The sequence below is a fragment of the Anas acuta genome, chromosome 5, assembly GCF_963932015.1.
Source record: "Anas acuta chromosome 5, bAnaAcu1.1, whole genome shotgun sequence".
Lineage (NCBI taxonomy): Eukaryota > Metazoa > Chordata > Aves > Anseriformes > Anatidae > Anas > Anas acuta.
Window position 1 is genome coordinate 21,206,029 of NC_088983.1, and position 15,156 is coordinate 21,221,184.

Genomic DNA, 15,156 nt, shown 5'->3' on the forward strand with positions numbered 1-15,156 from the left:
TATTGAACAAAGCTGCCTGGAAATTTTATGAATCTGTTTTCCAGTTGCTAGTGACATATCATTGACTGGTGGCACAGTGGTTCAGCGAATTCGCTTAGCAGATGAAGTAGAAAATCCAGGAATGGCAAGTGGAATGCTGGAAGAAGACTTGATTCAGTATTACCAGTTTTTAGCAGAGAAAGGAGATGTACAAGCACAGGTACAACTAAGGTTATTTGATGGTTTGCAGAGGCTTGGGTAATTGCAGGAATAGCTTTATGAAATACAGAAAGATATTGGAGCTTTAGCTTTCAGTTACTTAGCACTCAGGTTGATTTATATTTCCAGATTAGTTTTTATGAGAATCACAGAACTGGAGGGGTTGGAAGGGACCTCAAAAGATCATCAGGTCCAACCCCCCTTAAGAAGGCTTATTTTAATATGTTTAAGGTACACCTTTGGGAGAAAATGTAATTCTTTGTGGAAAATAAATCCAAAATATTACCACTTCTGTATCTTAGAAAAGGTGTTGGTGTTCACTAGATAGAAACCAGTCAGACTAGGTAAGAGTTTCAGATGATGCGGAGGATGCCTTGATCAAAAGAACTGGCACTGCCAGCAGACCTAAATTTCTCTTTTCTTTGCATGATTTCTGCATGCTGCAAGCTAGAACTCTTAATGCAGAAGGACTAGAGGGCGCTAATAACAGGCAAATTGTCATGATTTAGCTTAGGCAGATGTGACTTGAGAATTAGGTAGAAGTTAATCTTTATTTTGCATCTAGGACTATCACATAACTTTAAGATAAATTTCCACTTTGTCAGAGTAATGTGGGGAAAAAACAAAGACTGTACTGTAGCTATTGAAGCAGATCTATGACTTCAGACTTACTGTAAACTTTATTTTTAGGTTGGTCTTGGACAATTGCACTTGCATGGAGGAAGAGGAGTAGAGCAAAATCATCAGGTAGCTTTTCTGTATGTCTGTGTGTGGGGGGAATGTAGCAAAGACTGCAATGAAGCAGAAGCATTTAAGATTTATCATAAGGTAGTTAACATAATCCATACATCAAAAATTAATCTTTGTGATTAGTACATCGAGCAGATTTTCTTACACAGTTAAAGACTAATGCTTTTATAAATGAAGAATTAAAAAAAGACTTGCTTTTCATTAAGTGGTATGCGAAACTGGCTGAGCTTTTGCACGTGTAGTAGGATCTTCATGATGCACACATGTTAGAGATGATTTCTAGCTCCTGACTTGTAAGAACAGTATACTTCGGTAGCCAAAACAAAACTTTAAATGCTAAAGATACTAAATCTGCTTAGAAAATAAAACTTCTGCTGATGTAAGCTAACCTTAGCTTCTATTTAGAGAAGTTAAAGTAATTAACCTCTTCAAATATGTACTGGAAAATGGAGATCTGAGGATTACTGCCAACCAGGAATGATTTAACAGCCATCACCTTTAAAATACCTTAAAACAGCCGCTTTGTACAGGTTCAGAGATAAGTGGTCAGAATGAGTGCATGCAAGCTTTGTGTAAAACTGGAACAGGAACTTCTAGATATCCTGTCTTCCAAACAGAATTTGGAGGTACAATAAGGTAATAAGATTCACCTGTGTAGCTTGTAAGTAGTAGCAGTTTTGTTCTTTTTCTTGCTTTTTTCTCATCTGCCTTTTGGAATACACTGAGAGGAATTGCTGTTCAATATTCAGACTATATATAAAGTGGGGAGCTGCATTACTTATACTGAGTTAGTTGGGACTGATGAGCGTTTTTGTATCCCAGCCTGATAACTTGACAAGCCATCTACTCATGCTGTATTTGCAAGAAAAGATACTCAAATCATATGTCAAGGTTGCTAAAATACTACTTTTCCTTTCTATAGCGAGCATTTGAGTACTTCAATCAAGCAGCTAATGCTGGTAACTCACATGCCATGGCCTTTCTGGGAAAGGTAAGATGTAAGCACTCTCAAAAGTAAGCAAATTGATCGTGTTTCAACAGAAAAAGATATTTCCTATTTACTAATCTCTGGTAGAGAGATCAGAAAGGGTTGTCAGCTACCTTCACCCTGTGAAGAGTCTAATCTTTATTACTCTACTTTAGTATGTGCTAAGGTTAGGCTGCAATATGTAGCAGTGCCAGCTTATCTCTTTGAGGCTGTCACTGCAGTAAAGGACGCAAAACTCATGTGCTTGGAGCATGAAAAAAATGTAGTATGCTGGTCAAGGCACTTAACATGAAAAATTGTGGTTTCCTACTTTCTGGACTTCTGGGATAAGGGTCTGGCAACAATTGTCTTTGATGAATAGTATTTTAAATGTTAATACAGTTTGGCTTCCAATGATCTCAGGATTTTTTGCCTGATTGTGTTCTTTACTCCACGGTGGTACAACTCAGAAGTGAAGGATATTACCACTCAAATTTTTTAATTTTCTGGGCAATTAATTCTCCATTGGAAGCTAATCCCTCTGAATCTCAAATTTACAGCATAGGGACATGTCTTCTGCTTTGGTGCAATGTATTTATTTTGTAAAATAATAGCTAGAATTGTCTAATGCTACAATGCTTTATCTCTACAGTGAATTGACTTGGTGTTCATCAATAATGCCTTTTTCCTTCAGATGTACTCAGAAGGAAGTGATGTTGTACCTCAGAGCAATGAAACAGCTCTTCAGTATTTCAAGAAAGCTGCTGATATGGTATGATTATCTGTTAGCTGGAAATACAACAAATGCGCTATAAGATTTGATTTGATTAGCAGTACAAATGCTTCTTTGTGCACTTCAATGTGCATACCTGCACTTCTATCCCAGATTAGCTTGTAACTAAATCTTCCCCTTCAAAGATTCTGTAGGCTGCCTCCAGTTTTGGTCATGGATCTCTTCACTTGCTTATTTCCTACATTTACTAAGGGTTTCTGATGTGCCACATTGCCTGTCCTGATACTGAAGGAATACAATGGTACATATTTCTACAGGGGTGCTAGTCAATAATAACAGCCCACAGGCAGCTACCTGTCTGCCCTAACAGATTCTTAAATTGGTTGTTTCTGGAGTTTCTGTAGCATCCAGAACACTGCAAACTTGAAAAAAATAAAGCTAAGTTATTAATGCCCCAACTTTCTGTGAGTAAGTGTTCTACATCACATGCAACACTTTCAAAGTACACAGACTATCATAACTAGCATTGAAAGCTTTCTTCCCCATAGTAATCACCTGTGTGGTCAGTAAATAAATACTGAAGATGCTATTTTCTCCTTAAATAACCATTGCTTAATAGATTGGCTTTGCATTTTTGCTCTTCTCTCCAGCACTATTAGTATTATTGTTGTTAATAAGGTAGCAATTGGAATATATAGCTGTAGATTTTGACTTTCTTTTCAGGAGTATTTTCCTGTTTCAGGGTAATCCAGTTGGGCAGAGTGGATTAGGAATGGCTTACTTGTATGGAAGAGGTGTTCCAGTGGTAAGCTTTTGATGGTCATCTTTCTAATTCTAGCTGATTGTGCAACTTGTCTACAAGCTTTTCATCTGGAGGAAAATACTGTAGAAGACTTATGAACTATTTTGTACTGCAAACTTCATGAAGAAATGTAATAAATCACTCTGGAGTTAACAGCTATTAAATGCTGAGTTTCTTCTAACAAATTTGAAAATACTGCTGAAGCTGTTAGAAAAGCAGAGCAAAGTAAATCTTTAGCTGAGGTTTTATACTTTCACAAGAAAAATTGAAGCTAGCAGGTCGTAACTGCCCCAATTTTGTCTCTTGTGAGACTGGAGGAACACTTTGGAAAAGCAACATGACAAATGAACTAATTAAAAGTTTCAATGTGAAGGGTTTTTATCAGATGCTTTATAATTAGCTATATAAACAGATATTCAAACAGTTGAATTAACAAAAGTTGAGGAAAGGAGTCAATTGCTTTAAAAACAGAGCAAGACATTGGTTTGGCTAATTAAAACTATTTGTTGTAATTCTGTATGTGAATGCTAGCTTTCAGAGTAGCCAGTAGTGATTACAGAATGGTTGAGGTTGGCAGGGACCTCTGAAGTCATCTGGTCCAGCCTCCACTCAAACCGGTGCACCCAGAGCAGGTTGCCTGGGACCATGTCTAGGCAGCTTTTGAGTATCTCCAAGGAGGCAGACTCCACAGTCTCTGAGCAACCTGTTCAATTTTTCAGAGTACATCTAGCATGTCTTTTGTTTATTATTATGATGTAGGTCTATAGATATTTCATTTTGCACATAGACATGTTCTTTCTTTACTTAAATTGTGCTGTATTGCAAAGCTCTAATGACTGGACCCAATCTTCCTGCAGAACTATGAGCTAGCACTGAAGTATTTCCAGAAGGCTGCAGAACAGGGATGGGTTGATGGACAACTTCAACTAGGTTCCATGTATTACAGTAAGTGGCATCAAAATGATGATTCGCAAAGTATAAACAACTGCCTTTTCAGTAACTGTTCGCTAGGTGGCGTTAGAAGCACGGACATACTGCATGCGGAGTTGTTACTGCACAGCGTTTATATTTTATTCTATCTGCTTTTTCCCTAACAATTTGATAACACCTTTCTGTAATACTTTTTTTTTGAAAGCTTTTTTTTGAGATACTTTTTTTGTACTATATTTTATACAACCTTGCTTGTTATGAGAAATGAATAGCATTGACTCGATCTTTTTTTTAGATGGTATTGGAGTCAAGAGAGACTATAAACAAGCTTTGAAATATTTTAATTTGGCCTCCCAGGGTGGCCATATTCTGGCTTTTTATAATCTGGCTCAGATGCATGCTACTGGCACTGGGGTGATGCGATCCTGTCATACTGCTGTTGAGGTAAGGTCATCCATTTATAAAAGTCAAATGTTAATTTGCAAATGATTGGATATGACCATGTCAGCTTACATAAGAAATCTGTCTTAGTTAAAATCCGTTGGTGACTGCAGAGCCAAGGCTGTAATAAGGAAAAGTGATATATTATTGACAACCTTTGTATCTCATGAGAAAAATCTTTAATCTTTCTTGTTCTGGTATGGCAAGTTGGTAATAGTTTTCTTAGCTTTAAAAAAAAAAAAAAAACAGAAGGATGTAGTACAAAGCAAACCTAAATTTTTTATTAGTACTGAATTATTTGTATAGATGTGATTTCAAGTGTTACATTTAAGCTGAGAAATAGAAAGCTGTTAGAAAGCTCATTAATCATTACTTTGAGTAAGCATCTGAATCTTGGCATGTTTGCTTAGTAACTGATACCTTAAAGTAAGTTTGTCTTAGGTAATGTGTTTGTGTATTGAGCTTTTTCTGTGAAATGCAAATACTGGGAACAGGTGTTCAAATGTTAAGGCTTACCTCCTACAAAAAAGGCTTATGTCAAGGCTTACCTACTTTTTTAGTTCATGCCAAAAAAAATTCTCAATTTCTGGAGTTCCTGACAACCTGCTTTCTTTTCCTCCGTAGTTGTTTAAGAACGTTTGTGAACGGGGACGCTGGTCTGAAAGACTTATGACTGCGTACAACAGCTATAAAGATGGTGATTCAAATTCTGCTGTTGTTCAGTATCTTCTTTTGGCAGAACAAGGCTATGAAGTTGCACAAAGCAATGCTGCTTTCATACTTGATCAGAGTAAGAACTCAAATTTGTACTGATGTTTTTTTAGAGTTGGCCTGTAGTAGTCCATTTAGTAGAACTTCAGAATGCTTGAAGGTGTATTTAAGTAGCTCTTGGTCAGTTTGTGCTTCATTGGGACTTCTATCCCCTTTCCTGCTCTTCACACTGGAAAATTGCCAGTCTTTTTTCACCTGTATATCTTCCTGGCCTAAAAGTTAGAATACATTAAAATTGTGATTTCTGGGATTTACAAATAGGGTTGTAAGGGAATGTTTTAGAAATTGGTATAGTGCTGAAAATTCTGGTCTCCAGAGTTCCAAAACACAGGCCTAACATCTTTGCTTTTAAATCTATAATGTAGCACTAGCTTTAGCTTTTACCTTTGGCCTTTGCTAGGCATACAAGGTTCAGTTTCCTTTGTTCTTGATCTTGTAATGGCTTTTCTAAATGCTCAACTTTTTTCAGCTTTTGAACTTGTTCTACACTTGAAGCAGTGATGAAGAGAGTTGATTGTTTCTGTTAATTTGAAATTGAAGTTCTTAGTAATTTCAGACAGGCTGAATCTTGTTTGGGCAATAGCACGTTTCAGTTTTTAATTCATTTTAGCCTGCTTAATATAAGTAGGGGGGTGTCTTGCAAGTGCATACTGAGTTCCCACTTAACTATTAATTTCTTTTCTAGAAGAAGCTAGCATAGTCGGAGAAAATGAAACATATCCTCGAGCTTTGCTTCACTGGAATAGAGCAGCTTCTCAAGGTAAGTCTGTACCACACAATTTCGATTTGCTTATTTTTAGAAGAGCTGCTGATGTCTGATTCTGTTTTTATAAAATGGGGGAGGAGGGAAAAGCTTACCTGTTTTTGTTCAGCATTAGTTACATGAGCCTAGTTGCTGTTTTTTCCACTGGTATTGCAGTATGTTTGCAGTCACAAGCCATTCTGAGATCCTGAAGAGTAAAAAGAACAAAACACAAATACAGTTTTTCTCTTGTCATTCTGTATGTTATTATAGAGCAGTATTATGAGGAACAGATTTACTGACTTCTCTAAAAAAAAAAAAAAAGATCCACTTTGAACAATAGATTTACCATTGAAAATTTTGGTACTTGTCATCAGTAAGAAATGCAATTTCTTATTCAAAGCAAGCAAAGCCCGGTGATCAAAAATGTAGCCTTGTTATCCAACCAGGCAGAGTTTAAACTGATGCTTGTGATCTTATTGTAAAAAAAAAAAAAAGGCAAAACCAAACTTGGTTATGCATATCAGTGCAAGTTCTCTAACTTTTTTCCAGCTTTTTACTGAGGAGGGTATAAGGCAATTGGAGCATGAGATTTGTCTGAAAATCTGTAGACCTACAGTGTTGGCTTTTACTAGAAAATTAGAAATTGAGGGAATAGTGTAGTTAAAAATCAATTACCCAATGATGATCAGAGACTTCAGTTTTCAAGTTTTTGTCTCTTTTAAAAACAAATCTGTAGCCCTTAATGATCATATAACAAGTTTTTCCTAAGTGACTATGAATGACAGTATATAGCTTTTCAACTGATACCACTAAATTCTAATAGAAATGTTGGTAGGATTACTGGGAGAAGTACTTTCCCGAAAATAAGAGTCAGTTGGATTTGGATTATTTAAAGTCAAATATTCCTTAAAATGTAAAAATCTGTGAGGGAGGGATAAACTTTTTTGCAAACTGTAGAAATGAATAACAAGAGCCTATAGTGTGTCTTCATATGAAACTAAGAGGCTTTCTTTGCCAGGAGGACTTCTTTGCCTAGCTATTTTCTGTTGTTTATAGGATATACAGTTGCAAGAATTAAACTTGGAGATTACCATTTTTATGGGTTTGGTACCGATGTTGATTATGAAACCGCATTTATTCACTATCGACTAGCATCGGAGCAACAGCACAGTGCCCAAGCCATGTTTAATCTGGGCTACATGCATGAGAAGGGATTGGGCATCAAGCAGGTGAGTTAAGCTGTGTATTACACAGCCACTTCTCAGTACATTTTCCAGTAGCTATATAACTGGCAGCTTGAGGCATGTTTCTTGATGTAGCAGATGTCTACTGCTCAAGTTTGTTCCTTCACTGGGAGCCTGTGGATGGTTCATATTACAGATTTTTAGCATGAACAGTGCCTAATGAACTATGGACTTTCACTGTTAAGAGTTGGATACAGGGGAACCTCTACCCACATCCATGTCATTAAGACTGCAAGCAGTCCAAAGTTAAGGAGAACAGTCCAATAGTGTGGCCTGCATGGCTTCAATTCAGGTCACTGTTCTTTTGAGTAAATCCTGAGTAAATATGGTATTTCTTTGAAACAGCTTTTCCTTTATTCACTATTTACTTACTGAATAAATAGTCTGTCTTACAGACTGTGTTACACTTCCTATATGTAGATGGTTTTCATACTATGTCAAAGCCAAATGTTAAGCCCCTTTACAAATTTCAAATGCTCACTTTTTTCATAGATTTGATGTTGGCCAAGTCAGAATGAAAATTGTATGCTGCTAAAAATAAGTTAATTTTCTTAAATTGACTTTCTCATAGTACTCTCTAAGATTTGGGAAGATATTTCAGTGGCTTGTGCATTAAATCTTGGACTCATGCAGTTTTCTCATGTGTTAAGTGAGAGTGAGGAATATATATAAACAGAACAAATTGCTTTCTAATTAAAAATGAAAATAAGCCATGACTAGTATCATCTCCTACATTGATATTAGCATATTACAAAGGAGATAAGGAAATTCTTTTAAATAGTTACAGAACAAGCAGACTTTTTCAGGCTCAAGGAGTACTCAAAAGTTGTCCTATTGAACTAAAATACTAAAATGTGATCTAGTATAGCTCATACACATACTGATTTTCACACTTGTTTCCATGTATGTCATAAAACTAAGCTTTGATGTATTAATGAGCAGAAAATGATTAAGGTATTCCACAATCAGGATGAAATTAATATGTGGCATGGAGATTTCTCTTGAATTTCCAACTTTGCACACTTGCAGAAGTAAGCCTTATACAGGCCTATTCTTCCCATCAGTGTGAATGAACATAAGCAATTTGTATTCAAATATCTTAACTTTACACTGTACATATCTGAAGCAGAGCCAAAAATCTCAGGGAAAGTTGAACTACATGTATCCTCTGTTCTTGATACAGTCACCTTCTTGTTCCAATTTCCCCAGCAGAGAGCACTATTTTAGGCATCCCCTCAAGTGGCTATTGGTGCTCATGCTTTTGGCACACTGCCATCATTAATGTGAGTTAGGTCAGTTTAGGATAAAAAGTAAAATCTAATTTGGGAATATGTGCAGAAATGGTTGGAAGCTGCAGGCACACTGTGGTATAACTAGGAGGAATTGGTCACTATGCTCTCCTACCTGACTTCAGTTTTCTTAGTCTTTTCATGCTTGGTGTGGCATTGCAGATAGAGTATACTCGAGTATACATTTGTATATATACTTGAGTATACACTTTCAAATGACAGTGTTTCCTTCTAGAAATATCTTTAGATCTTACGGCAACTTTGAGTTCTTCAGAACTGAGTTTTGTATTTTCTTAACTGTAGGATATTCATCTTGCAAAACGATTTTATGACATGGCAGCTGAAGCAAGCCCAGATGCTCAGGTTCCAGTCTTCCTAGCACTTTGCAAGCTTGGAGTGATTTATTCTGTGCAGTATGTTCGAGAAATTAATGTAAGTACTGTAGAATTAAAGGGAGGAAAAAATGTGTTTGGAACTCAATCTTTTAAAAATAGAGCTCTTATTTTGTAGAGATCTCATGTGAGCCATCTGAAAACTGGATAGTTTTTTTGGTGTTACTTATTAAAGTTACTGAAGCCATGATTCTTCTTGTTTACGCAATTACAAGAAACTAAAATGTGCTCAGCTAGTGCTCTTCAGTGCTACTCTTCCCTTGAAGAGAATTTCTCAAACCTGTTTGACAGCTATCCATGAGCATCTGCCATCAAAGTTGAGCAAGTTATTGTAATACCTGCTTAAGAAACAAATTTTTGTAGCCTTAGTTTTATATTCAGCTGCATCAATCCCACTTGAGTCCTGTTTGAATCCTGTGTGAATCCTTTTTTCCTATTGGAAAAGTTGCTCTGCACAATAGCTAAACTATCTAAGATAAATTTGTTCTTAAAGATGGCACTGAAAAATCTATTACATTTTGTGTTTTTGGAATTTTGGTGACTTTTCTGCATATAACGTCAACTATTTGTTCTATCTTACTGCCTTTTGGATTACTTGATAAATTCAAATGGTAGGAAAGCTATTGCCATTTAGTTCAGGCAATTCAGTTACATTTGACAGAATTTAAGTCTAAGATAGTTGGCAGTGGACAATCAAAACGTTCGAAATGGATTGAGGCAATGTTTAGGTAGTGCTCCCAGAAGTTACTACCCAGATTACTGATATTAGTTTGATGTGATGATGTGGACTTCTTTTCCTTAGATAAGGGAGGTATTCTCACATATTGATATGGACCAGCTGCTGGGGCCAGAGTGGGACCTTTACCTTATGACCATCATCACCTTGCTTCTGGGAACAATTATAGCTTACAGACAAAGGCAACATCAGGCAATTCCCAGACCAGCAGGACTGCGGCCGGCTGTGCCTCAACAAGAACCACCACCAGAGCATCAACCACCACAATAGCAACAAGAGCCTCAGTGAAAGAACTGGATTCTTCCACAAGGAACAATTTTCATTGTGATTTAGGACTTTGGATCAATGGTCCCTCCCACAAAAGAGGCACAAAGAAGTTTATAAAGGAAAAAGTCTGAAAGCTGCTTAGAATGATGCCTTTTTTCAGGGATAAGAAAATTATTTTGAAACTGATTTGAATGTTATTTCAGTGCCAATGGAATAACACTATGGCTTTTTCATGGAAACACAGAAGTGTGCTACTACAAAAATGTTGCCTGCTGTATCTAGTTCCTCTTTATTCAAAGTCCTTTTCATCTTGTAGAGAGAGAAGGTTAGCATTGGAAGGTGTTTGCCTGCCTGATAGCAGCTGCCCTATAAAAACAAAAATAATAGTAATGATTTTATGGCCAATCTCAGTCCAAGAAGCTGAACTTTATTCGAAGTCTAAAAAGGCTAGAGCTGTATGAACTTACATTTTGATCTGCATCCCAAGTATTTCTGCAATCTTTACTTCATTTATTTCTTACACTTTGGTCTTCTATGCTGTCCTGGATGGTTTAATGTGGATTATTTATAAACTCTGTAAAACTAAGCTAGCAAACATGTCACTCTGCATTTGTGCTTTTTTGTTTTGAGTATTACCTGTATAGTAGGCAGTTGTCAAGGGTCTATAGCCCAGGAGGTGGGCTGGCACAGATTGGGGCTGTGATGGTAATTTGTTGAAAGCTATTCACATGGTGCCCAGATCTTGCATCCTTCTAAAATTCTTTTGGAGACTGTAATTTGCAGTCCTTAGTGACATAAGGACAAGTTGGTAATGTTCCTAAATTAACTTCTCTCTTGCAGAGAGACTGACTCTAGATTGCAGAAAGCACAAGTATTAGTGGACACTGAAGAAATGACAGAGCCAGAAAACTGAGTTAGCCTACGTATTTTTTAGTAGTGGGAGTCTTGTATTTAGTTTTCAATGATCCCGCATGTTCTCTGCATTGCAAGGTGGTCTTGCAGCTGAAATGTATGTGGTATCTTACATGTGCATCTGTTTAACATATCTGCAGAGAAAGGGCCCCAGAGATGCATACTTGACAGAAGGGCATGGACTTAAACTAGTGATGCTACTCCGAAGTTTGGTTGATAAAAATCATATGTTAGATCACAGCAGTGCTCTGGCTATGGCCTACCTCTCTTGTACCTGGCATATGTGAGAAAGTCATGTCTGAATGGCTGTGCCATCTGAGGATCCCTTGTAACTCAATCCAAAGATAAAGACAGCTAATGGTTTATGGCCTCTTGATCACACCAGGTCAGTGCAAAGGCTTTCTAGTGAGTATAAAGAATAAGACCTGTGGAATGATGTTTTTAGACTGCAAGGAGAGTTTTGAGTTGGTGACAATTTTTCATTGAACTACAATTTCAGGGGTTGAGGGTGGGAAGCAGTGAGGGAATAGCTTAGGTGTAACAAATACAGATGTTTCTGCTCTTATTTGGCAAAGGCAGTTAAATATTTGTTTGTACTAGCATTAAACCCTCTGAATATGCTGTCTTAAAGCAGAAAAATACAAATTATGAGGTTGTACCTTTTTGTCAAAGTCTGCTGCATTTAAATGGTTAAGAGCTTCCTTTCATGCATTTTTTTTTTTCCTCCAGTGGATTGGCAGCAACCTGTCAATATGCTGTAGAGTTCAGACTTGATCTGTTTTTATATTTAATACATTTGTAAGGCAACCATTGCATTAATATATCTGTAGCTTGGGGGAGAGGATAAGAAATCCACTCTTCTGTAAACTGAAGTGTCATGGATGATTTAGTATTAAAATATAGGTAGAGCTTTTCAGTGCTTCAAAATGCCTTTGCTGGTTATATGGAGACGAATCTTTCGTTAAAGTTTGGAGGGTTGCAGCAAGTGATAGAGGAATGTCTTGTTTCAGTCTTGATCATCATTATGAGATGCAACAGTATTGAATCTTTAATGTAGTGTCTAAAATGTACAGCAACTCCCCAGCTGCATTTCTAAGATACCTGACTTCTGAGCACTTCCTCTGAAGTATTTTTTTGCCTCTGTCACTTAATAGCTCTTTTTAGCTCAGCATGAGTAAATTAAAAATTATATGGAAAATGTTTTTCAGTTAACTACCACTAGTTCATTGGTCTCTTAGGATGTTTAACAATTTTGTTACTGCTTTATTAAAATTGTTTTTGTTTAATCTATGAGAACTAAATTCTAAAAGCTCTATTTGCATCATTACTGCCATGTGACAGTCTTACAGCTCACTTTTCACTGAACTGATGCATTTTTACATCTAAGAAACCAACAGAAGAGCATGGCTGAAGATCAGTGAGTTATTTCATTTTAAAGAACTGCTTTTTGCAGAAGCAATAAGGAAGTCTTTCTGCTTTTTTCCCCACTTCCACCAAATTGCTATCACTAACTTTTTTCAGATGACGTTTGTATGAATGAAGTGGTAGTAAAAAGGTATTTACCATGAGTAATAAGTTAACTCAGGGATTAAAGAAATGAATATACTTTCTAAATTGGTTGTTAGACAACATCAGTTCAGTTTCTGTGACAATCCCTTGCTACTCTGTTCTGAAACTTGCATTCTGAGGGAAGTGTGTTTAACTCTTACTAGCAATGTTTCTTGTTGTGTACTTGGCTTATCAAACTTTTTTTCCTAAAGGAACTGGGTTGCTCAGTTGATTGCAGTGAAGTGCTCTTCCCTTTTGGTAGCACACAGATTGTCTTATAGCTTATACGCAGAATTATTTTAGAAGAGAAACTTGATTTTAAGAGAAGCCTTTCTAGGTATGTGATTGTTCTTTAAATGGAAAAACTGTTCTTTGTAGTAACATAGGCCAGAGCCTATTTGAACTTCACAGACACCTGCTCTCTTCTCCCTGCAGGGGAGGATGCAGAGCAGTAATAGTTGTCAGTGGGAGTTCTATATACAAGAACTTGTGGAAAGGTATGGGGGGAAAACATTGTTCTGCATCTCACATTATTAATCAAACACATCAGCTGTTCCTGCGGTTTGAAAGTAACATTGAAATGTTGAGAAAACAAGATTCTAGTTCTTCCCTTTACCTCCTGCCCCAGAGCTTAGCCTATTGAAATAGTTTTCCTTGCTTTATATGCCCATCATAGGACAATGTAATGGCAGTTAAGGCCTTTGATACAAATATCACGAGACTTTATGAAACATAACTTCGTTCACTTTTTAGTCATCTTTCATGGCTTTGGTCATCTTCTCTTATTGAACTTTAAAGTGGGGGAAAATAAATGTTCTTTGAGAAGAACATTAAATTTTGGGTTGTGAAAGGACTTCTAAGACTATGCATAATCTAGTTTCCACCTGTTATATACTAGTTTTGACCTATAAGGATTATATTACAGGGGTTTACAGTCACCTTTGGAAGTTGTTTCCTTTTTAGATAGGCAACAACAAACTTAAATTCTATTTTTATTTCAGAGAATATTAAACTAAGATAACTTAGTTTGGTTTAAGAACTACTGCAAGTGCATATGGCAAATAGGGTTCCCCCCAAAAAAATAGTCCCTTTGTTTTTATCAGCTGCAGTTCTTTAAAGGGTCTTGTAGGACTTTTGTAAATTTATTTTGTATTTAAAATCAGTATAAAGGCTGGTCAAATGTAATATAATTGTGTAAACAAATTCTGTTAATAGAAAGATGTACAGATTCATTTTGTACTGTATCTTTAATCTTGTGAAATAAAGCTACCACCTGTGTGGTTACCCTGTGTTCACAGTGGTTTTGGTAATGGAGGACATCAACTGTTAATCATATGTATGGATGTTTGTCACTACTAAATGCCTCACTTCCTATTAGGATGCTCACATTTCACATTTCACTTCTTATTCCTCTTAAAAATACACGCATACACATATATAATTTAAGAGGCATAGAAAGGGGGGTGGAAATTATGCATTGTATTTTCATCTATGCTAGAGACTTGCCCTCTGTGTGACACTTTCTAGTGTATACAACATCTGTACTGTCTATAGCAGACAGAACTGCTGCGTGACTCAAGACTAATACCTTTAGCATTACTATTGCATTGTCCATACTAATATGTGGATAACACCGTGACTAGAAGCAGATACTGAGGAAGGGAGCCTGACAGGTTCGCTTCCATTTCAGCCCTCTTTGCATGTACTTGTCCCTTCAGACTCCATGCATTGAGGAGCCTTTCAACACCTGTTGAGACTGTCCTGCAACAAAACAGGCTTGTTTGGCTTGCCTTCCTGTAGCTCAAGCTTAGTGACAGGCTTCCAGGATTGCCTGTGGCTTAAGACATAGTTGCTGATGTGCTCAGGTGAGGTGGGGACAGATGTTGACAGCTTATTTTACTTGACTACCTCAAAAGCACTTTTCATGGAAGCTATGGAATGGATTTGGTTAGGTTTGCAGGTTGATAAGCAAGTCCATGTTGCCTACAAGCTTTCTGTGGTGGGAAAACTCAAGGACTGTAGTCTTCTAATACAAGAAAGTCAGAAGACTAAGTGATGTCTTCCAAAAGCTCAGCTGTGATGGAATACCACCTATCCAGGTAATGAATGGTTTAATGTCTAGTCTTCTCTTTAATTTACAGGAAAGAAAAGTGGAGATGGAGCACCACTGTAGTTGTAGTCCAGGTAGCAAGAGGTAAATGGAACTTCATGTTCTGCAGCACAGTAGCTGGATTCTGTAGTAAACCAGAGGGAATGCTTTTAATCTTAAAGGTATCAGTGCTGCTTATTCTGGTAAGCTTTTTTGAGTGTGATGTATATTTCAGGCAGTTCACCTAGGGAATTGGTTGTTCACACTTGGATTTCTGTGCAGCTGAACTTCCTGAGCTTGCCACATAACCTTCCACATAACACTAACTGCAATTCCAGATTT

At 36.9% G+C, this 15,156-nt stretch overlaps 1 protein-coding gene across 2 annotated transcripts in view; it reads left to right on the forward strand.

Annotated features, from left to right (window-relative positions):
• The window catches only part of SEL1L (SEL1L adaptor subunit of SYVN1 ubiquitin ligase), a 30,355-nt gene extending 16,346 nt beyond the window's left edge, over positions 1-14,009 (forward strand). Inside the window, exons 10-21 of one of the 2 annotated variants that reach the window (XM_068683025.1) lie at positions 45-199; positions 889-945; positions 1,871-1,939; positions 2,610-2,687; positions 3,391-3,453; positions 4,308-4,395; positions 4,676-4,824; positions 5,446-5,611; positions 6,278-6,352; positions 7,394-7,566; positions 9,174-9,302; positions 10,065-14,009. In XM_068683025.1, coding sequence (XP_068539126.1) covers positions 45-199; positions 889-945; positions 1,871-1,939; positions 2,610-2,687; positions 3,391-3,453; positions 4,308-4,395; positions 4,676-4,824; positions 5,446-5,611; positions 6,278-6,352; positions 7,394-7,566; positions 9,174-9,302; positions 10,065-10,268 — 1,406 coding nt within the window. In that variant the 3' untranslated portion in view covers positions 10,269-14,009. The remainder of the gene's footprint in view (positions 1-44; positions 200-888; positions 946-1,870; positions 1,940-2,609; positions 2,688-3,390; positions 3,454-4,307; positions 4,396-4,675; positions 4,825-5,445; positions 5,612-6,277; positions 6,353-7,393; positions 7,567-9,173; positions 9,303-10,064) is intronic. The other variant, XM_068683026.1, reaches the window with a different exon arrangement.
• The last annotated feature ends 1,147 nt before the right edge of the window (positions 14,010-15,156 follow it).